Source organism: Rhinolophus hipposideros, assembly GCF_964194185.1.
Source record: "Rhinolophus hipposideros genome assembly, chromosome: 11".
NCBI classification, from domain to species: domain Eukaryota; kingdom Metazoa; phylum Chordata; class Mammalia; order Chiroptera; family Rhinolophidae; genus Rhinolophus; species Rhinolophus hipposideros.
The window spans coordinates 47,988,499-48,013,027 of NC_138057.1; the positions used below are offsets into that span (position 1 = coordinate 47,988,499).

Below are 24,529 nucleotides of genomic sequence, written 5' to 3' on the forward strand. Positions count from 1 at the left end.
TCCATATAATGGGATATTATTTGGAACTAAAAAGGAATAAAATAATGATACATGTTACAACATGAATGAGCCTTAAATACGTAATGCTAAGTGAAAGAAGTGTGTCCTGAAAGATCACATACTGTATGATTCTATTTACAGGAAAGTTTCTGAATAGGTAAATCAATAGAGATGGAAACTAAATTTATGGCTGCATAGGGCTGAGATTGGGGAGAATGGGGAGTGACAACCAATTGGGATGATGAAAATGTCCTAAAATTGTAGTGAATGTACTAAAACCCACTGAAATGTACACTTTAAATGGATGAATTTTATGTATGTGAATTATAGATCAACAAAGACATTTAAAAATGACAGGAACGTATGTATTTTTTCCAACTCCAGGCCCAGCTTCAGTTATCAGCAATGATGATGACTCTGCTAGCCCTCTCCACCATATCTCCAATGGGAGCAACACCCCATCATCTTCAGAGGGTGGCCCCGATGCCGTCATTATTGGAATGACCAAGATCCCTGTCATTGAAAATCCCCAGTACTTTGGCATCACCAACAGTCAACTCAAGCCAGACACATGTAAGTACAGCTGTTTATACTTATTGTCCCATTTACTGCGTAGCTGTGTCAACAAGCATGTTTATCAGAGTCCTTGACAGGGATGACTCAGGGGAGAGGGCAGTGAAATGTCTGAGGATTCTTGGGACTTTGGGACCATGGAATAGATCCTTTGATTTGTTGCTTATGGAATTCTTAGTGCATGTCTTCTGCTGGGCTTGGAACTGTGGGCAGTGACTGATTTCTTTTGGGATCTATTTTCCAAAACCATTTGTCAACATGAAGTTGGAATCAAGGCATGCTTATCTTGAAAATTATAGAGACAGAAACTAGAAGTATCATTAGAATGCACATACATCAGTTACAGAAGACAGACAATTGGTGAGATTTAAATTTGCTTTTGAAAATCATTCAAATAGGCACTATAGATAGTTAGGAGGCACAGTTGCATACAGGTAGTATCAATTCCAGTAGTTCTGTATTCTTTGTTAAGTCCTAGTTCCCAGCATAAGACTTGTGCTGTCTTATGTTGTTGTGATATCATGATAGCAAAGAGACATCACAGCAGATGGTGTGCATGTTAAGTATGCTGACTTGGAATTCCAGAACCAGGTTAACCCATTAGCCTGTGTTGGAAGCTTGAAGTTTTTTCAGAGATTCTTATCCTATTTTCTGAGCCACTGCTCAAATGCAATAAAGGAAGCACAGCCTTAAGGACAACAAAAAATAAAATCACATTGGACAAACAGGCCTATGCCACTGGAACTCCAGGCCTTCCCTCACACATGAATAAGGGACTATGAGGGTTAGAATATCAGGTGGTCCAGGCCCCAGAGGTTCCCTGGCACTGAATAATGCATACCTTCTCTCTACTTGTGTATTCTCACCCCATCTTAAATGCTGTTCTCCTGCGCTGCCTCAGAAGTAAGGTAGGACTATTGCAAGGTTAGGATTTGGGGACTGACATTCCATTGAGAACTCTAATGGAATAAGGAGGCTTAGTAATGAGTATCGGATCTTTTCCTATATAAGGAAATACATGTGTGTGTTTTTCGCCTCCTATTCATTCAAATTTATCTCAAGGTATGTTTAATATTGGATTTGCATTTAATCATTACGAAGAACAGTGTTATAAGCTTGTAATGTATGAAACTGGACTCCACCACAGATTTCAGTTGATTATGTAATGTAACAAGATAAATAGAATAGCAGATGTGAAGAATATTGAGCTTCTTGAAACAAAAGGTATCAATTGAAGTCAAGGTATTATTAATTCTAATGTTGTGGACAAAACATGTAGAGGCATTGATTAAAATTTGTATTCTTTGCTGAGACAAGCATCCTCCAAAGGTCCTTGAAATACCCTGCATGCTTAACAGTCAAATACTGAATAAGGCAAAGCAGGATATTATGATGGGAGAATCTGCCATCACTTTGATTTTTCTCCCTAGCAACAGAGTACTTTGACACCCCTGTCACCCCAGTATCAGGCTGTATAATGTACATCAGTTAGCCTGAGGCTGTATTATAATTGAGGTTGACTAAAATCAACCTGTCCTCAAAAGTTTGCTCTCCTTTGTCAATGGAGGAAAGACAAATCTGAATAATTAAGTAGATATTCAACAAGTCCAATAAGAGAAAATGAGCAAATGAGCAAGAAAGCAAGCAAACAAACAAACATAAACAAAAACAAGTGGGATATATAGAAGAAAGTGGACTAGATGGCTACTGAGTCTGTGGTTCTATCTAGAAGTGCCTTTTACCCTCAGAAATCCCACAAGAAAATTTCCATAGGTTGTTTCCTTAATCTATAATCCACGGAGATTTTTGAAAAGGTTTTGGGTTAGATATTTTTACTATTTTGGAGGAGTCAGGATTTTGTGGTTCAGCCACTCTATGCCACCTGCTCTTAGAAGGAATTGGAAGAGACTTGAGGAGACCAGCCTTCTGTCAGCTTCTGTCCTCTGCTAGAGTTATCCACACCATTGATTCTCCATTTGATGATTCCTTCTTTAGAAAGTCTTGCTGGGCCCTTCACCCAGCATCTTACTCAGCTCAGCATTTATATCAAAAGAAATTTTCTTTCTTCTAAGCTTTAAGCCATATGCTCTTTCACGATTTGAACAACACTTAGAATCACACATCTTCTATGAATTCTTTTTCAAAGAAATGGGAATGAAGAAGCAATTTACTTCTCTTCTTCCCTTCAACCTTTCTAAAAGTCATTCTTTACCCCATAATCATTTTTCTTTATCCTCAGTGTATCCGTGGCCTTTTGTTATTCTGACTATGACCACTCTCTTGTACTCATTTGTGTTTCTGTAGTCTTGTTTAGGTTAGATTGTAAGCTCCTAGAGAGCAGAAACAATGTCTGTGGAATGATTCCTTCATAGTGTGAGTTATGATATACTTTTGATGTTGGCCAGGTGTTTACCAGATGTGGCTGTATATGACTGAAATAGTAGTTGCTTACAGACTTGTAACAAATAAAGGTAATCCATAGCCTTTTTCATTGGCTCTATTCCTATGAAACTTGCCTGCCTAGTAGTTTACTTGTTAGACCTGTTTTTAACAATATATTAGCCAACTTAAACAGATTTAGATAACAATTTTAGCAGAACTAATTTTCTAACCAAAAATCCTTTCTTTGAACATCCTAATTATAGTTATGCAGAAATTAAGATATTTCAGAAAGCATAGATCTGACACCCAAAGGGATCTGTTACTATAGGCCCATGCAATTTTGGGAACTTAGCTTTCAATTAATTAAGTGATTCCCATTGAATATTTTTATACTTAATCTCTAAAGAACCTCTAAAGAAGGGCTCTTCCAAGAAGCTGGATAGGTTACTTCTGAAAAAAAAAGAAAGAAATTGAGAAGATCTCAGAAAAAGTTTAGAACTTTTCTCACATGCTTAAAGCAAAATGGTATATGGACAGTATACCACCAACCTCTGGACCTATCAGAGGCTTGGTCCACAAGCCAGCAAATTTACTTCTATTTCTTATATCTACCTGCTATTCAAAGTTGCTCTGCTATTCAAAAGCAACTTTGAATAGGAGGCCATATCCATGCCTGATGGAGGAGAAGAATTCTGTGGTTATCTGCACCTTCTGGCCAGACAACATCTTGACGTCACTCCTTAGGATATATGTGTGATCTTACAAAGAGTTGTCCCAGTCTTATTTAGTGAATTGCAAAAATTTAATATAGAAGGTGAAATTCAGTTCATTAAATATTTATTGACTACCCACGGCACTCCTATAACGCTAAGAACTGGAGATTCAGTGATAAGAATGGCAAGTTCGTCAGGGAGGCCGATGGTTAAAGATATTATCATAGAATTACAAAGCACTATGATAGGATAGCTTAGAGCAAGGATCCTAAACCCCAGTTACCTATAGGATCATGCAGGTCAATATGAGAAACAGGTCAGATCAGAAAGATGATATGCCATTGTGAAGGCCATACTGGAGCATGGGTCCCCTATTACCAGATTTTTCCAATAAGCATCAGCACTTATTATTTTATGTGAATTTCCCAAGATTTAAAACACGGGGTGGGATCAATAAATGATACCAGCGTGAGTTAGATTTGTTCTGTAGTCCACCACCACCACCTGTCTGTGACCCTGGAGTTAGACTTTAAAGAGCACTTTGTACAACCACCTTATTTTACTTACAGACAAAGCTCACAAGTGGCTTTACCAAAATTACACAGCCTCGATACTTGCATAGCTTTGCTTTAAAAACAACAAACGTGATCAAACCAGATTTCTTTAAATAACGCATAAGATCATTTAAGTGAAGGGTGTTAATAAATTATATCCCCAGAAGTACCTTTTCACTATCAAGAGCTATGTCAGATTTCATTTAGCAAGTCAAGAGATGGTTTGCAGGATTTTAGAGCAATCTGAACACGGCTGAATCACTCCCGAGCACTTTCCAATAGCAAGTCTGTCTACTTTATTGCAGGGCCCAGAGGTTCCCCCAAGACCGCCTGATAATAATTTGGTATTTGGAGGCTCCTGTGTCACTGCAGGAACTAAAGGAGGCTAAATCCATGCCTGATGGAGGAGAAGAGTTCTATGGTTATCTGCACATTCTGGCCAGACAACATCTTGACGTCACTCCTTAGCTTCCATAACATAGCCAAGCAAGAAGTTACCTTCCAGAGAGAAAGCAGTGTGCTCTAATGACTAAACCCTCAAAGTGCTATGCCACTTTAACTGTAGACCCATCTCCTCGATCAATCAGGATGGCAAGATGGAGCTGAGGAGCTCAGCAACATCAAGTCTGGAGTTGGTCTTTAAGTCAACTAGTCTGTATAGACATGTCTGAAAACCATGTCGTCTGACAGCACGGGGTGGTTTCCCAGTAGGAGTTATAAGCTTGGCTCAAGGGCAGCTGTGCTGCCATCCTCTCCTTGACTGCTGAGAAAATTTTTGACAGGCAGGGTACAATGGGAACACACCTTCCGGGCAGAAAGAAAGAAAGAAAGAGAAAAAGAGAGAGAAAGGAAAAAACCACTAACCAGCATTGCCCCCAAATCATCAACCTTGGGTTCTCTTGAAGGGTGGGAATGTGTTAGAGCTTCCCCTGCAGGAAAAGCAAATGCCATAGACTGATTGCCATCCCTAAAATTGTGTCTTTCTTAGAACATCCTTGTAAATTAGCTAGGGTCCTAGACCTAGGGCATAAATTAAATGAGAATTGTCTCAAAATATGTACTGTATGTGTTTGTTCTCTCAGAGCATGCCCTCTATGTATATCTAGGGCTAGTAACTCCCTGTGGTAGATGCACATAAATAATTCTGACTTTATTCCACTTTGAGTCCATTTCCAGTGAAATGGATCTTTATTGATTTCCTGCATAATGTGCCATACTTCTTCAGGAATTTTAGTTTGTGTGTGTGTGTGTATGTGTGTGTGTGTGTGTGTGTTTTCTTATTGGTTACATGCTTATTAGGCAATTCTGTATATAAGCACAGATTCATAGACCAGCTAAGAATAAGGAAATAAGACATAATAAAGGGAGAGAGTATTTTAACAATAGTTGAAAAGATCACACAGGGCACCCTTCACTCCCCATAACTGTCATACTCACACCGTCATTGTGTTACCAACAAGGGGAGGCAATGGAGGTGATGTTTCTCACAGAACTGCAGAGGTTTTGAACATATATGCAACATTATTTTGAGTACACAGAAGCAAAAATTCTGAATTGTATCCAGGACCATAGGAGCTCATTAAATCAATGGATGACAGCACTGAGAGTCACCCGAGGTCATCTTCAAACTTGAGTGCCATCTGTGCCTCTGGTCCATTTTGACGGTCAGGGATAGGATTTAAAAACAGGTAGAAACAATTGCTTTAGCACTTATCTCTGTCCTTGTTCTCTTAATTTTGTCTTTCAAAAGTATATTTTCTTCTAAGCATTTAATTAGCCCAATAATAGCTGCTTTGGGAACTGTTTATTTCCCATTTGAAGGCCATGGCCTGCACTTTAAAAATAAGCTAAGTCCATTCTGCCCAGCATGAGTGTTAGGACAGAGAGAACGCACTTATTTTAGGATCCTTAGAAATTGCTTCGTTTACGGCACACTGGGTTGACAATTCATCCCTTGGGGGTCTTCATGGCACATCGCTTGAATTCTGTAGGTCCCAGTCCAATTCTCTCTCCCTCTCGGTTCCATAGTCCCCCATTGCTAGCTGTAACAGCTTGATATTATATTCTCTTTTCAACTCCAGAGGAGATGGTAAGAAGCTATCAAATAATGCTTTAAAAAGCAACTTGAGGTCCCTAGAAGAAAGGAAATGAATACGTGCTGCATAATTACATTTACAACGTAAGCCATGTTATAAACTCCACCAAGATGAAGATTTGTTAGCAAACCATTTCCAAGCACATTTACAACAAGTAAAATAAGAGACATCATTTTATTAGCATTTGACTGCTGGGTGATATTATTTGTTATCCAAAAGAAATACCACCTGGTTATACGATACCTAGACCTCTAGAGAAAACCCTTCAATCCTACATGTAACAACTGAAAAGGAAAAACAATCATGGATTTAGGTTGAGGAGACACTCATAGTGATATTGTGAAACTGTTTTTGTTTCCACATCATCGGCCAACCAAGAAGGAGTTATGCATCCCCCTCACAGCAAACATTTCGGTCCAATTTCACCAAATCATCAGTGATGGGCTGGAAGCATGTCAGAAGATGCAGAATCCTAATGCATTTGTTCTGGGTATTTCCCAAGGCCCAGCTCTACCAGTAGGATGAATCTAATCAAGCTGCACCCCCATTTTGGTTTCCAGTTGGTCACTCATGCATGTGCCAGCAGATTGTGGAACAGGACCAGCTCAGCAAACACAAATGCAGAGGAGCCTCTTCTGTTGCTAAGAAGCTCCTGCCCCCCAGATGCTTTGAACAATTGAGTGCTCCCTATGGTTAAGTTGAGATGGCATGATGGGAGTCTTCCTTGGAAGTGCCGCTCAATCCTTGATGGCAGCTATTAAAACAGAGTGTACGTTTTCTCCTTGTGAAGTGCAGATTTTTCTCTGCCTTTACTAATTCTGCCAGCCTGAGAGGGTAATCCACTGTGGTTGGGTTTCTTCTCAGATTTCTCCTCATACCAGCTCTCATTAGTGAGGCACAGTCTTGCTGCCCTTTATTCTCACTGACATTGCAGTCGTGTTTTTGTTGTTTATTTGTTTTAGTGTTCTTTTTCTTGGTAGTTGTTACTTCTCTTGAAAGGCAAGTAATAGGAATTTGTTCCATACCATGGAAAGGAAAGAACTGGGGAGAGAAGTACTTCTTAATTCAACCTGATGGCCATGCACAAAGGCAGTCTGGCTCCTCAGGCTCAGTCCCTAAGTGGGAGGAGCGAGAGCTGCCTTCTAGGGGGAGACAGCTGCCCACAGAGTTGTGAATTCATGTTGCCCTCTGTCTGAGCCTGCTCCTTTTCGCTGAGAGAGTGCTTCCTGTTTCTGAATGCCTGGCCCCTCTCAGGGAAGGGTAAATCAGAAGGCAGTATTTGTGGCCCATAGGAAAGGGATATGTCAGTATTATAGTGACCACCAGGACTGAGGAGGTTTCTAGGATGAGAATCTTAGGCAAACCACAATGGCTTGGCCACCCGAGTTGGTGTAGACGTGATGGTGTCTGCCAGTAAGACAGAACTAAGTCTTAATTACCCAAAATGCCTCCAGGTGTCCTAAACTGAGACATTAAAACAAAAATAAATAATATAGGTTATAGTAGGCAATTTGGAAAACATAACAAAGATGAAATAAAAACTCACCTGTAATTCTGACTGGTAGAGAAAAACCACTGATAATACCATTGGTATATATGGCTTTCTAGTCTTGTGAATGTCCTTCTAAATCGCCTGTGATATAAGGTCTAACCATTTGTGCCCCATCTTTATCTTCACTGAGCTTTGTTCGTATTTCTGTAACAATGGTTCATCTTGGGTGGATTGTGCTGGAAAGTTTGTAGGAAGCACAGGGGGTATATTATTGCCAGTTTCAGATTTCGTATTTGCTTCATGGCATATGGGGTTAAGATAGACTGGCTATGTCAGGTCTGGTCTGGAGTGATCCTAAATCCTGAGCAGCTTAGCTTTCATATGGTGAGCATCATAAAGGGGATTCAGCCTGTGTTGTGGGCTGGGAATACTCAGGAAATAGAGGCTTCCTGTTCTGCCAAGGCAGGCTGAGGGGTCTGGTGTAGGGTCAGCACTTTTAATGACTCCAAACGTAGTATACGGCTCACCTGAAGCAGACGATCGCTTTCTGTCTCCCAGTTCTTCACCATGACCAGCTAGCTCCTTTCAGGGAACTGAATGTGCTACATCTTAAATGGCCAGGCTGGTTATATCTGATGTGTTTCCCACTATGTAGGCTGCCTTTCTTCCACCCATGATCCCTGGGTGGTGCAAGAACCTCTGATGACTTGGAATCTCCCCTTAGATATTCTACTTCATCTAAACTTGATGGAGTTAGCTGCCCAATAATCTCCAGTCTTTCTGTGTCAGGCATTTGAGCCTAAACGAGGGTTCTGGCAAGGGGACCTCTCTCAATAATAAGATAGCCATTAGTATGTCAGTGTCACTGGTTTGCACAGTAATGTTCAGGTTGACAGATTCTAAAAATGAGTTCAAAACATAAATTCCTATGATAGTAAGAGATTAGATTTGTATGATTTTGAGCCAAAGATGGTGGTGGTGGGAAGAATTCTAGAAAGAAAACAGTAATCTAATGTCTTGTTTCTGTATAATTTATTCTTATCAGTTACTGTATATGCTATGAACATGGGTAGACATCAACATTCTTTTTATCCTGTTGCTATTATTTAGCACATTTATTTAGCCATGCCATTGACCTTCTGGGTACATTAAAGTGGAACCCAAGCTCTTTATTAGATAACGATGCATTTAGACTGAATGCCATATTCCTAATGTTCCCACCAAGTGGTTGGTATAGAGGGGGCAGGATAAAATTCTATACTATCTAATTATATCAAAAAAGCTAGTCTCTTTGTCAGGGGTTGTCTTTACTACAAGATATTACATGATACACCTGCTTGTAAAATAAGCAGAGATAGCACCACTGAGCAGCCACTGACTTATTTACCAGCAAGAATGATGGAGTTTCAGATCCACTTATACTCTCATGCCCAGTACTCATTCCCACCCTTGCTCCTGAAAAGAATTTACTTTTGCAAGTGAGTTGGCCTTCAGTTTGTTGCTAAAGAACAGAGAGAAACTAACTGATGGCCCAGGGACAGACCCACATTCTTACTTTATTTTAATAGAGTACCCCAGCCAGCTGGAGTAACTGGTCTCACATTGTCTCTTTCCTAGCTTTACTTTCTCATCCCATAAATATAGATTCCTCATTCTGCCATCCTCCCTCCTTTTCTCTGTGTATTAGTGTTCAGGAACCATGATGCTAATGATCACACTTCTTCCTCGTTCCATTAATGCCATTTCCTGATACCCAAAGAAGCAATTATGAATCCATATCACTGTTTGACTGTTATTTTGAGAGGGCCATTTTCTTCTTTCCCAAGGCTGCCACTTTTAGGGTGTTTCTTTCCCTCTTAAGGGCCTTGTTTTGAGTTGATTGTAAAATTCCTATTTACACATCAGGTTTTAGTTTTCCTTGAACTCTACCCGGACCTTTACCAACATTGGTTTTGGAAGAGAAAAGTTCTTTTTTTTTTTTTTTTTTTTTTTTTTTTTTTTTTTTAGTAAGATATTGGTGGTGGGGAGCTCTACCTTTGATTCCTGAACTCCTGAGCTTTGGGGAGGGAGCTGATAGCCAAGTAGCAAAGGGAATAAGCTTATCACTCACTTCTTAAATTCTGCTTCTCCTCGGGGGTGGGGTATACTCTCTGCTGTTTCCTACAGGTTGCATCCCAAGATTTAATTAAAATGGATGTTAGCTAGACTAATAGCTGGTTTAATAGCTAGTACCTGGATACGGTCCTTAATGTGAACGCCTCAGTGCTCTCTTTTGTTCTCTTAGAAGTCCCTATACCCTTTGCCCACTTTTGGAAAGAGGAGACGTGTGGATGGGTAAAGATGATGTTTGCCAAGGAGACTTCTCTGCTAATGGGCATGCAGCCTGGGTGTTACAGTGATCCTGTCTCAGAGGTCTCTCTGCTTCCCCACTGTGGGCAATGAGCCTCTCACTGCTGGGCCTGCCTGCTGCCTCGCAGCGCTGGTCTCAGCAGTTCTGCCCTCTAATGCTGCACCATGATCTGTGGAGATGTGGTAGGGAGGGGTCTCTGTGGATTGCTGCACGTTGCTTAATTCTATTTTCCTCTCTTATATTTGATGCAAGAGAGTGGATCTAATACATTACTTGCATTCTTTCACTATGTTCAAACCCCAGGGCTTGTCCACGCATATCAATGTGATTAGTGGAGATTGGAATTCTTTATTCCACAGACATGTTCATGAAAATAAGATATGTTGTATTGGAATTTGTGATGTAGTTGATTGTTCAGAGCCAAATGCGTATACTAATAAAGACAAGAATGTCAGATCTGTGGTCTCCGTTGCCTACTTTTATCACTTACTAATAATTATTCTTACATACACTTGAGAATATAATTCAGTGTTGGGCTTTCTAAAAGTACTACAAATAGCCCCCTAGAAGTTGCTCTCGTTTAGCTTCCAAGCCGCCCCTCTGGGCTTTCATGCAGTCCTCTCTGCACCCAGGCAGGGCCAGGAATAGGATAAGGTGAGTGAGGACCTCCTTTAGGGTACAGAATTTAAAGGGGTACCAACAATCTCAGTTATCAAGGTAAGTAATATTTTAATGCAGTACTTTAAAAGAAAAATTAATGGGGAAAAAAATCTATGAAAAAAATGGCAGAATCTTAAATAAAGACAGGATCCCAGCGGGCTTGGATTGGAGGTGAGTACGGACCCCTGACAGGGTCAGATCCTATCAGATCTGTGGTCTCCATTGCCTACTTTTGTAGGCAATTTAACATTGTAATATTTTTCAGCATAGATGTTTGCATTAATTTTGATTTTTGAAAATATTGCTTTAAAATATCATTCATCTCCATTACTGCATTTTGGGCGTTCCCTTAAACTGCCTTCACCCTAGCCTGGCCTTGGACACAGACTCTTTCTGGCCTGGATCTTGTGTAAACCTCTGGGTGTTTCAAAGCTCAGTTTTGTATACATTAGCTGCTGGGCTGATTAGCTTTAAGTCTCCTCTCCCTCCCTGCGTTCTTGGCCTAATTGTGCTTCTTCACCCCCACCCCATCTGCCCCTGGAGATACATTTCACCAGCCCCCTTTTGCTCAGCCAGCCTCAGCACCTCCAGCACTAAGCATGCTATCTACTGAAATATCTGCAGAGACATGCACTCTCATCTTCTCACTGCATTTCGTTTTGTATGCGACTCTCCAGAGTGAGGAAATGAACAAGGCTGCCTGCCCCCCTTTATCCTCCCCCAAAATCTCTTTAAAAGGTAAAAAGGGTAGGATGGTCAGAGGACCCTCTCAGTAAATTTGAGAAATAATCTAGGAAAAAGTGAATAAACATTTAAAATATAAGTGAAATAAAAAAAATATATTGGATAATGCTTTCGTTTCCCACATTTGTAGTTTTAGTATTACACTTGCTAAATTAAAGAAACAATATTTGAGATTCTAAATACTCCATTTTCACTCCGTCTATTCCTTGACGTCATGAACCACATTGTAATGTCTGTATTCTTTACGATTTTTAAACAACCAGTATCTAATGCACCAGGCACTATGAGTTCCATTTTCACATTAAAAAAATAAAAATTCTTCTAAGTGCTGGAATATGAATATTATTAGTCTGGTTTTTTTTTTTAGCTGGGAAAACTGAGGTTCAGAAAGGTTAGAAGGAAAAATAACAAACCCAGATTATACCCCAATATGTGGGAGAGTTTCTGTTCAGGCCCAGATCAGCCTCCTGGAAATCTGGGAAAAACAGTAGCCTATGGCTACTGTTCACCTTTTCAAAAAATAACATCTAGCAATTTTCTAACTCTTTAAGAGGAATTGCAGTGTTGGTATGGCCCCTTTCATGTGAGTTTATCAATGCATGCTGAGTGTATTAACCTTCAAACATAAAAACTCAGGAATGCCTGATAGCAAGTAGCGAACTTACGGTTGAAGGAGAAAGCAACCAGTGGTTAGTTGACCCCAGGCCCAGTCTCTAATGGAAGGGTTGACACAGGGCCTGCTGGATGGTCGTGAGGTTTTCTCAATGGAGTTCTTACCAGAAATACTAAATAATCATGAGTAATCAACCCTTATTTTTATTTATTTTTTAAACTTTAAAAAAAAAATTATTTTAAAATTATAATCGACATACAATATTATATCAGTTTCAGGTATACAACATAGTGATTAGACATTTAAATTTTGCTAATTAAAATCATGTAAAAATCCCTCTCCCCCATCCCAGCCCATTCTGAAATATTTACCTTTTTTGTTTATTTCAGAAAATTCTAGGAAAAGCATTTAATACTATAGGTCTCTAACCCTTTCTTGAATACATTCACTCCTCTGAGATTGGCCTATCTCATTTTCTAGGTGAACTTGATGCCCATCTTTTCAAAACCAGAGTTCAAAGAGAGCCAAGTATTTCAGGAGCAATTTGAGGTGCACCCATTTACTGCATTTCTGTAGGCTATGATATGAAGGTTGAGGCACCCAAGCCCCTGCCTGGGTCACCCTGTTCCAGAGGGGCCAAGGGGACACAGAGGCCAATACTGCCTTCTCGCTGACCATTTCACCGGCAACCGATTTTGGTGCCAGTCATGTGTGAACATCGTATAGAACAGACAAGTCACTTTTCTGGCTCACCTTCTGTGACTCACTCTGTTTTCCATGCAAAGGTCCATGTTTTCAAACTGGTTAATTAAAAAGGGGTCAAAATCCTTGTAGATCTTTAGCCTTTAGGAAGTTTTTTGAAAAACACAACTTGGCATTGCTAACTAGCATTTCTTCCACGAGAAGAGCATGCATCAAGAACTTCATAAGGTCAGAGGATGTCAAGGAGCTGATATTTTAAGCACCTACTTTATCACAGGCGTGTATGCTCACACAGATTTGTATATAGGACAAGTACCTCATATTAATCTTTTAATAAGTGGAGTAACATGTGTTTCCCCAAAACGCCACATAACAAGTCTTAACTGGGCTTGATGCATGCAGATGAATTAGAATGGTGAGGTTAGCCAAAAGGAACAAATTCTTTTCTGACCCCGTGTTGACTTTCTTAATTATCTTGATAACTTAGAAAAGACTAGAGTATGAATTATTCAATTGCAGTCCAAAGTCCATCATGATAAGTCATGAAACAATCAACATCTTGTTTATTAAAGATTTCCCGATCCCCTGAACCCCCGCATATATTAGCACAAAGCTTCAGAACTTGGGCAGCTCCGAAACCTCTTTGTGGAAGTGCAGCCCAAGATCACCTTGGAGAGACTAACTAGAATGAGACTTCAGAGAAAAGGAGTAGAAATATTTCCAAAGAGGGAATTTGATGAGTCCTTTGCTTCCTTGGGAATAGGAGTTGTGTGTGTTTCTGCATGTACCTAAGTACATTTGCCAATATGGAAATTTTTCCCAATGAAATGAAGTAAAACAAACCTCTGACTAATGACACTGTCTGGAACCTTTAACAATGAAACTCCAGGATGAAGCCAGGTAGAGGGGATAGGCATGAAAGTTCAGATTAGGTTCAGTGCATGTAATCAATCATGTCTCTGTTGGGTGATATGTGTAATCCGGAAGTCAGGTCTTACCTGGGAATTCCGTGGCAGTAGTCATTGAATGACATTGAAAATCACAGATGGAAATGTTCACTGACAGTTATCTAAGTTCTTAATCAATGGACAAACAAGTGTTTCAGCACCTCTGGCTCCTATAACAGTGCCCAGGACGTCGTAGGTGTCTAAGAAACATGTGGTGAATAACTGAATGAACAAATGAATGGATAAATGTATCTACTGTATTTGTAATATTACTGTAGTTTGGGGGGGGAAATACATCTCTACTTCTCTGAGTATCAGGCATGGCTAGAAAAATTCTTCTCTGATTCTGTTAGGGCCAGAAATTAGGCAACCTTTCTATTTGAATTGTACATTATCTACTCTGATGGCCATGTCTGTTCACTGTTGGCTTTAAAGCTTTATTTCTGTTTTTTCCTTTTTCTTTTTCAAATACCCTGTTGTTTATGTTTTGAGAATTCTCCTGTCTGGTTTTCTAAACTGGGTTTCAGGTACGCTAATTAGTGCCTTACATTTTTTGTTATGAGAGAATAATTTCTCAGGAGGCTTAACTTTGAAGTTCCAAGGGTGACTTTCTCGGGAAGAATTGGCAACAAGATAGGCACGTAGAGGCTTCTAAAGGGAGACCACAAAGAGTAGGGATGGGAAAACTAAGTGGAGAACAATTCTGCAAAAATGACTACAGAGAATAATGTCACGGACTGAAAACAGTGGTCCTCAGGAAGAGTTGAGGCTCAGGGACCAAGAAAGGGCTGCTTGGAAGATGACTGGAGAGTCTTGTTCTCAAAGACTCAGAAGGTTCTTGGTAAGAGGCAGGGGAGTTTCAGGACCAAACCCTTTAGATGTGTCAGATGGTTCCTTCCTTTGACTAATAAGAAACTTTTATGTGAATCAAGGCCTAGACCCCCCAATTTGTGCTGGCTAATCTTGTAGTTAAAAACTGGTTCAGAAACTAAGAATTTGATCAATGATTGTTATCAACTAAGATTTAATTCTATCTCTAACACAATAATCACTCATACGTATTATACAGTTAATGCATGCCAGCCACTACACAGTGTGTTTACATATATTTATCTCATTTAATTTATGCAATAGCCCTATGTAATGGGCATTACTGTTACTTAAATCTCAAAGTTGAAGAAAATAGGCACAGAAAAATTAAGCAACTTGCTCAAGGACAGGTAGCTAATAGGCTAGGATTTGAACTTAGGCAGTATGACTCCAGAGCCTGTTTTCTTAAGCACATATACTAGTGCCCATCTCTTTGCCTCTGCCTATCCATTCAGCCAGTCTTATTTCATGCTTTCTCCAAACATACACACATTGGTTCACAAAACATTCGAAGCAGTTTACAATGGAAAGTTAGCTAATGTAACTGATGGGATGATATATCTGCAACGTTCTCATTTTGCCCATAGTTTAAGTCCTGAAATTCCTTCCTATTCTATAAAAAAGTACTTTTTGCATTCTAAACAACCTATGATAGCACAGGTGGAGAATGATTTCAAATGGTGAATACCAGGGTCTTAAGGCGTCATCTTTGATAGAGAGCTACCCAATGGCAGCTGCATGGCTTTGGGAGGTCATGGTAGAGTCACATGGTGACCTTTTGTTTGAAGCTTTGTTCAAACTTTTTCTTCTCAAATACCCAGAAAAGCTGGAGGAGGCCAGTGTTGGAGGAGACCTGTACCTATATACCCTTAACCCTGCACTTTCCAGCTAGCCAGTTAGCTATTGGCAGTCATCAGCAAGCAAAAGCTTTTGGAACCGTGATCTTCATTGTGTGGTCCCTGTTGTTGTTGTTGTTGTTTGTGTGTGCCTGTGTGCACATGATATTAACTGGAGATGCTTTGCAAAAATCAAATTCCTGCATCTCAACCAATATCCATGAAATTCAAATTGCTAGAGGTAAGGGCAGAGAATCTACATTGTCAAGAAAACCCCTAGATGATTCTGAGGCATGTTAGAGTTTGGGGATCATTGCTATAGGCCAGACCCACTGTGGAAGGTTCTCTTCTGGAAGGACCATGAAGCTGGGTGAAATGAGGAAGCAAGTACCCTAAGGACAAGCTTATACCTTTGTTGCTGGTAAGTTTTACCTGGCTCTTCCTTTTTTGCTGACATTTGGCTACCCTCTCTTGTCAGCATAGAGCTCTTACAGGTCTCTAAACATGGAAATCTTTCACTCTGTATGGGTTAGGGCATAGGAATTGTGATTTGAAGGGTATAGTATATATAACACAGAGGTTTAAAAGGCATTTAAGAAGTAGTCTTGTCATTCTAGGCATAAGTGCAATATCTTCCTGAGACAGTGGCTACCATCTACACAGTCAACATGGAAATGGAGTTTGGTAACCACATCCATTTAGGAATTAAGGATTCCCTATGTACTAACAATATATTTAACACAACAAAACAGATAAACAAGTAGCAAATGAGGAATCTCCATTTATTTTTTGAAAAACATTTCATAAACTTACTAAAATGAAAAAACTCTGAAGCTCTACTATTTGAAGAGGAAAAGATCCAGTAGATTGCAAACTTTGTAATCTAAATTCTGTAATCCACATAAAATCAACAAAATGCAGAAATGCCCAAACTTGGTCAGATTAAGCTCAACACTGCTGATAATTCTATATCAAAATGATTAGGAACTATACAGTTGCCTCAAAAGTTCACTTAAAAAGTCAAGTTCACTAACTCAGTTAATTTCCTTCAGAGAAAATATGCTATCATATTGCAAAATGGTAAGAATGCTAATTGTTGTATAATTTAGTATTCACAGCAGAAGAAATTATTGGGATATTATTTTATCTCTCCCCACAAATTCTTAAATTTCTTTTGGAATTTCATCTTAGGTGATTTGATCGGTACAATATAATGTAAGAGGTAATGGGATTTAAGGAGAGAGATGATTGAATCACCATGTCCCAATAAAAAGTGTTCAAATTGAATCTCACTACATAATGAAGTCTGCTTCAACTTACCTTGACATAAATAAGATTGGGTAAGAGAAACCAGAAGTAAATCAAATAAATTAATAAAACTATCAAAGCTGCTTCAATTTTGTCCCCTAGACAGTGTCTGCTTATTTGTATAATAAAATCTGCTCTTATAAGTTAAAACCCCGGCATACCACTGAGTTGAAAGGAAAAATTTAAGGAAGAGTAAGTAAATTCTTGGGCCTGATTAGGGTGCCTTCTAGTTTCACTAATATCAATAGTCCCCTTGAAAAATGAAACTAGAAACCGAGAAGAATGAAGTTCAACTTTCTACTAGACTTTTTAAAAAAAATAAGATTGGAGATACAGACACGCATGCAATATTTATGATTAGCTGTTCTTCATATTTTCCTAATTATACACATTTACTGAACACGAGGGCATTTTTTCCTTTTGTCTAGACGGAGACTATGTCTCCATCGCATAATATATCACGGTATTTGTGAGTCTTGTGCAAAATTGAATTTTCATCTCTGCCTCCACTCATAGGGAGTTCATTATCTTGCAGTACAACCACTGGGAAAAATACAATTTTCAGTGTTTAATAAAACTGTGGTCTTCACATAATGCTTACAATGCTTGAGCAATTTGTTAGGCACAGTTTATCACAGACACTTAACACTAATTATACTGCGTACAGTGCTAGTAAGAGTGATTTTAAATATTTCCTTTATTTAATATATTTCAGTGCATACATGGTATTTTGCACTATTGTTTGTATTTCTCAGAATTGAGGTGTGTTCTCAAAATGTTAAACATAAAAGATAAAGCCTAAGCTAAATGTACAATGAGTAAAACATATACTTAATGTGGTCAAGAGGCCAGGAAACGGATGGGAAAATGTCTTCTTGCTTAGACTAAAGCAGTAGAAAGAAGTAGTACTTTGGCCTGAAATGTGTCTACTGGACTAACCAGTAATTTCTAACTCTCTGGGGTAGAGATGATCACTGAGGCCCCTTCAAGCTACTCAATTCCAAAATCTGTGATCTAATTAAGCCCTGTTTATCAACTGTTTAGTAATTTCTATATGGCTTTACTAATTAGAAACCTAAAAAAACAGAAACATAGTTTCTGACGATCCCTTAAAAATAAGGTTCAACTGACAAATCATTGAAAGAGAATCGAGTTCTAAATAGTGAGGTTCAGATCCCAAAATATGATATCCAGCTACCGCATGAAACAGCTTCCTGAAGAGCAGCTATTGCACATTCGTAATTTTAGCAGCCCTACATCTTTATATTAAAGACACGATTTAAATATGAACCACATTTAGTGTTCTTTGTGCTGTAATAAATCGAGTACGTAAAATGAACTTGTAGTGGAATAGAAGTTGTGTGTGTGTGTGTGTGTGTGTGTGTGCTTAATAATCCTGAGAAGCATTATATTAAGCATATGTAATAGCTCTAAGCTAAAAAAAAATAAACAGAGTTAGCTTGGGCAACTTCAGAAGGAAAATGTTTCATGAGGACCTGTTTCCTTTGAGGTTTTTTTAAACCCAGTATTCAAAATGGTTTTCCAACAGCAATCTGAGATGCTGTGCTTTTTTACATTAAGTGCCTACCAACAAATGAGTTAGCCAGAAAGACGAGATCTTCAAAGAACTCAGAAGACATCATAGATGAGAAATGGGATTTGAGCTCTTTAGGTCAGCATTGTATGCTTTTATAGATATATGTGACCACTACAACACATTAGCTGTGGACTCAGCGAAAGCAGTCCCATGCAAAAAAAAAAAAAAAAAAAAAAAAATTCCAGAGAGAAAGTCAAGGTTATCATACTTTATGAGGTTGAACTTGTTTTCCCCATATTTTCCATTAAAGGTGAAATTTCAGTTTGGCCCATGGATCCATGGGAAGTTCTTCTCAAACTTGTCTAGCTGTTGGTCCCCTAATGGCCTAAATGTCCAACATCTGATGGCTTGGAGGAATGTAAGTGCTACCAGAGCGGTGCTTAGGCTGTGTTCAACTCCAGCCTTAGTGGTTATCACACAAACCTAGGGCCACTGCCATCCCTGGAACCCCTACTCCAACTTGATGCCTCAAACTCTTTCAGATCAGCTTTACCTTAGTAACATGTGCACATTCTTCTTTTTTGTTCTGTTGCTGCACAGAGGCATCTGAGGCTTCTCACTGGATTCTGTAGGCCGAATGTCTTCCCCGAATGTGTTGAATTAAACGATTCTTTTCTGTCTTTTTATCCCACTATCTCCCATTATTTTTATCTCAACACCTTGTCCTTGACCTGACCCATCGCTAGCTAGAAACCAGTTCTCACTTCTGGATTTTGCTTAACTGGTATTTTGTGGGCCACCAAGTATTTTTCACTGGGTAAAGCAAAAGGACACAGAGCAAGCCAGGAAGCAGATGGCTCTTGGGTGGTGTGTGTCTTTGAGAGTTGGAATTTAAAATCTCTGTGAAAGGAACAGTGAATGGCTCTAATTAGGCTGATGAAGGAGTAAATCCTGGTAAGCAATTTTTCTTGACTGGCTTAATGGAAGGCATTAACTTCCGTCAGTTTCTGCCTAAACTAGCTAAGGGTAAAATGAGTATGGGATTTAAATAAGAGATAAAGATTCCGTATGATCTTGGATTCTGTTCCTGAGAAAAGTTTTGCTTGGGAGGAAGGTATGTGGTTCATCAAAAAAAAAAAAAATAATAAAGAAAAAAAATTCTATGACTTGTGGCATTTGTTCATGTATCTTATTTTAAGAGAATTGATCATATTTCAAGAAATGGAAGAGGTTCTTGCAGAGGCCGTAACTGCTGTTTTGTAACTGTGTGTGTTGCTCATTTGCCTCTCACCCTCTTACACCAGGCACTTTTCCTAAGTCAGTTTTCAAGGCAAAGGAGTTTTTAAGGATTGCCTTGAGGTTATCTCCTATCACCCTGTATCCTCCTCCGGTGGTATGAATCTGCAAAGGCCTTGAGACCTATTCATCAGCAAGTGACTAGCAAGAAATCAAGTGAGCCCAGGAGGGGATGTTTTCCTACTGTCAGAGGAATGAAGACGTTATACTCTAGCATCACTGGTGATAGTAGAGGCCTTGGAGCCACGTGATGTGAGGTTTAAGAAGAAAACGATTTGCTATCTAAAAACAAAAATGGCAGCTTCTCTGGAACTTGACTCTAAGCTGTACTAAGCATCCTTCACATGGTAAGACAAAATACAAGTAAGCTTGAGTCCAGAGCGTGGCCCAAGACGCGTTTCTCACCAATCACTGCCTCTAGGGATGCTAGGTAACCATCTCCAGCAAGATGGCAGCATCCATTCTCGGCTTTGCTTTGTTATATAGATTTCAGCTTTCTGGCTTGGACCCCAGTAGAAAAATCTAAGTTGGGAAACTGCAGAAGGGCTGGGTCCACATTTTTGTCCTTAAGAGAAAGATTATTTGTTAGTGTTGTTTGAGGTCATAAATTATTTTCTTGATGTTATGGGGAACGAGAGGGACCCATGATCTTGTTATATGTCCTATTTGCTTAAGATTCAAATAAATTTTACAAGGAGTGACAAAAATTTTTTTTAAAGATTTAAAAATACTTTTTTTAAAGGTACATGGCTTTTTGACAAACCACAGAGTAGAACAGAAAACAAAACAAATCCAGCCTCATTACTATCCAAGTAGTTAATAAGGAAAATAAACGTCAGCCAGGACAAAGAAAGCAGAAGAAAATGTTATTCTTGGGTTCAAAGGTTAGAGATGAACATTGACAGCACTTAACTAGTTCTGGAATGGGAAGGGGAAAGGGAATTTTTTTGAGATTTACCATGAGCTAAGTGTTTCCACATATATTATCTCGGCTAAAGTTCACATTCAGGCAATTTCTTAAATGGATGAAAAAAGTGAGACTTGGAGAATTTAAGTAAGACTCACGGTCTAGGTAGGAATTAGCAGAGACAAAAACACAAACCTAGACTCCTGAAGCCTTCTGCCTCCACAACTTGTCACCAAACCCCTTTAAATGTGGACTCAGCCCTTCTGCAGTTTCCCAACTTAGATTTTTCTCCTGGGGTCCAAGCCAGAAAGCTGAAATCTATATAGCAAAGCAAAGCTGAGAAAGGATGCTGCCATCTTGCTGGAGATGGTTACCTAACGTCCCTAGAGACAGTGATTGGTGATGGCCAGAAAGAGAAACAGCGTCTTGGACCATGCTCTGAACTGAAGCTTACTTGTATTATGTCTTACCATGTGAAGAATGCTTAGTACAGCTTAGAGTCAAGTTCCAGAGAGGCTGGCCACCAACCCTGTGGAAATCCGAAGAGTTGGCCTCAATTCTTAGAGTGCTCCACACACTGTGAAGTTGACCTGACTCCAGATACCCACTTCAACCCCTAACCATAGGAGGTTGAGTTCATTTGCAGGACAAGTCACAGGTTACAAAATCTGCTTTGGTTTAAATCCTTGAGAAACTAAGCCTTTATCTGTTGGTTAATTGCCTCACTGGGTGAACTTTCTCCATTTGTTATTACTGAAAGCACTGACTTTTTAAATATATTTTCCCCCTCTTGTAATTCTAAAATACCTTTGATGTTTTAAACAGGACCCCAAAATATTTTTATATTTTAAATTTGATGTAACTTTGAACATATCATTGGCGACATATTCTAAGGGTATAACTTTTCCAGCCATCACAGGAGGAAACCATTGTCCTTATGACACTAACATTATTACTAGTACAGGGACAGTGGCATCAGACAGACCTGGACTTTAACCCTGGCCCCATACTGTTGCTCCTGTGTGACCTTGGGCAAGTCACATAACCTCAATGAGCCTCAGTTTCCACACTGTAAAATGAAATTAATAACACGATTTTAAAAAATGCCACCAAAAAACTAATGGCTACTATTGTGGGGCACGTATTAAAAGCTAGCTGCTGAGCTAAGCACTTTACCCACATGCTCAAAGTGTGCCTAAAATGAGGATGATATTAGCCACTTGGTCTGGTTCTTCTTCATCCTCAGTGAGTTTGAATGCCTATAACGTCTAGCATCATGGCTGGCTCTTTGTGTTCCATGGGTGTGTGTCCTGTCCTCCTGTCTCTCCCTTTCCTTCTCTCTCTCACCGTGGATCACATTAGGTTCCCAGTCACTCAGGTTCTGGGGTTGGGCAATAGTGGGTCCATGAATGGAACTGATCAATGCTAATGACAGTGACCCTTATTATCCTTGTGTGACAGGGACTGAGCGAGGCCAGGACTTAGTCATTATGTTAATTCAGACATTTAATCTGGCAGGGAGTCTGAGGGTCTTGCTATGAAGGGGCCATTTGATGAACTGCTAGAGTGAGGGCTTATTTCTTAGTCTTAGTCTTAGCTGGGTAGAGCAGACATAGACTGGACTTCACTGATAATTTCTCACGCTGTAGGATCAGTTACAGCTGGCCATATGGATGGAGTCTCTTAGTTACAGAAGTAGGAATTTGGGAGAAAAATAATTAAGAGATTTAGAGGAGAGTACCAGATATAAATAATGTTCCTACTCCATAATGTCTTAAAATAATCCAGTTAGAAATCACCTTGGTATAAACAGACATGGTTAAAAAATGTTTATCCCTGATCACCCAACAAAACCTTAGGGCACAAGCTCCTCTTAATCATACATCAACTAGAAAATAGGCCTGAATCTGGAAGATTATCTTCTCATAAACTGTATTCTAAGGAACTGCCTTTCTATCCTCTTCAGTGAAGTACCCTGATGGGTAGGTAGAGGTCTCACGGTGTAACTCTAAGAAGCCATGTTCAATTGTAAAATTTCTTTGAAATCAAATTTTATTTTAAACATATGCTTTGGTTATGCAATTCTGTGTAAAAGGCTACCCTAAAATTTAGTGGCTTAAAATTAGAACACTTTACTATTTTTCACAATCTGTGGGTTGACCGGGGGGTTTTCTAGTGTCAGTTTGGACATTGGAAAGGTCCAAATGGTCTTTTACTCATGGCAAGTTGTTGGTGGCTGGGAGTTCCGCCGGCATTATCAGCCAAGAGCTTCAATTCTCCTCCATGTGGACTTCTTCACATGGACGTTTGTGCTTCCTCACATCCCAGAGGACTCAAGATAGTCAAACATTTCAAAAAGCACAACAGTAAAAGTTGCCAGGCCTTCTTAAGGCTTAAGATCTAGAATAGGCACAATCTCACTTTCACTGCATTCTACTGGTTAAAGCAGGGAGCCAGCCTGTATTGAGAGTGAGGAGCTTACACAGGGGCATGGAAATAGGGAGATGTGGTTTATTGGCGGCCACCAAAGTAACAGTCAACTATGAGGTGAGAATTTTATACACCATTCCAGAATATATCTGTTATATTTTAGTATAAAAATACGTGACCCCAAGTAGTCAAGTAAACTGAACTGTTCTGCAAATTATGTCAGTATTCATTCCTTGGTTTTGCTTAATCTTGACATGCTACCATGGACTTGCCACTTGAGAGGCAATTCCCAGTTTTTATTCTTTTCTCAACTGTCTAGTTGGGTTTTGGGACCCGGGAGGGCTGATCTGGGAGGAGACTGAGATGTAGACTCGATGGTTAGTTCGTATATTTATCTCATTTAATACACGTCTAGGACTGAGTCCCAAAGCCCAATACCAGTGATTTGTATTGATGTTCATGTCTGTGTTTTAATCCTTTACCCTATGGAATTGAGAGTTATAAATTAGAACCTACAGAAATATGGAAGAGACCCTGTTTTGTTAAGATGTCCAGGGAAATAACTTGTTTGATTCAGCCAATATAGTCTGCTTAAAAAAGGAAAAAAAAAAAAAAAGAAGAAGAAGAAGAACGGAAAAATGCTTTCCGTGTATGTGGGTCACACTAAAAGTATCTTTTTAAAGAGGTGAACTTAGGCCAATATGATAGCAAGATGGACGTAGGCTAGGAGAGCTATAGATATGATTTTAGTAAGCCAGTCTGATTGATTTCTCTGATGGTGGGGGAGGTTTTTTTTTTTTTTTTTTTTTTTTTTTTTTTCCACAAGCAGTAACAAGGATACTTTGAAATAGCACAGCAGCCAGAAAACAAATCCTATATCTAAATGTATCTGCCCTTATTTCAGGTCAAAGTCTGCAAATTATCCAAGGGACATTTTTCTTGCTTAAGTTATCTGAGCTTTGCTGCTGAGCAGAATTGTATGTTATAGTCTGGGAGAGCCGAGCGAGAGAGAAAGCCCCAGCAGGAGAATGCACACAAAGCACTGCCGTCTTGAGCGCTAGTTCTGCCTCTCACGTCTTAAAACTTTCTGTGTGAGAGAGTCCATCTGGCACGTCCCAAAAGCTAACATTGCCAACTCTGAAACCTGACTTCTAAACAGCAGAATTGAATTTCTTCCTTCCATTCCCTATATTTTCAAAAAAGTTTCAAACATGCAGGAAAGTTGAAAGAATTTTTTAGTGAACACCCGTACACCCTTCTGGATTCTATAATGAAGATCTCTTTATCATCATCAGTCTATCTGTTTTTAGAAGCTTTTCAAAGGAAGCTGTAATCAACAGGACACTTCAACTCTAAATACTTCAATAAGCATAAGCTAGAGTTCAATATTTGTTTATGGTCTCTCTCCCTCCCTCCCTCCTTTCCTTCTTCTCTCTTGTCCTTCTCTTTCTCTTTCTGCTTCTTTCTTTTTCTCTTTTATTTTTGAGATGAAAGTTACATGTAATGAAATACACTAGAC

The 24,529-nt window shown here is 39.4% G+C and overlaps 1 protein-coding gene across 6 annotated transcripts in view; it reads left to right on the plus strand.

The window, feature by feature from the left end:
• NTRK2 (neurotrophic receptor tyrosine kinase 2) overlaps positions 1-24,529 on the plus strand; it is a 317,905-nt gene that overhangs the window by 176,763 nt on the left and 116,613 nt on the right. For 4 of the 6 annotated variants that reach the window (XM_081067298.1, XM_081067300.1, XM_081067299.1 and 1 more), the window contains one exon: positions 385-573. In XM_081067298.1, coding sequence (XP_080923424.1) covers positions 385-573 — 189 coding nt within the window. Of the gene's footprint in view, positions 1-384; positions 574-4,527; positions 5,273-24,529 lie in introns of those variants that run through there. The other 2 variants (XM_081067303.1, XM_081067302.1) reach the window with 2 other exon arrangements.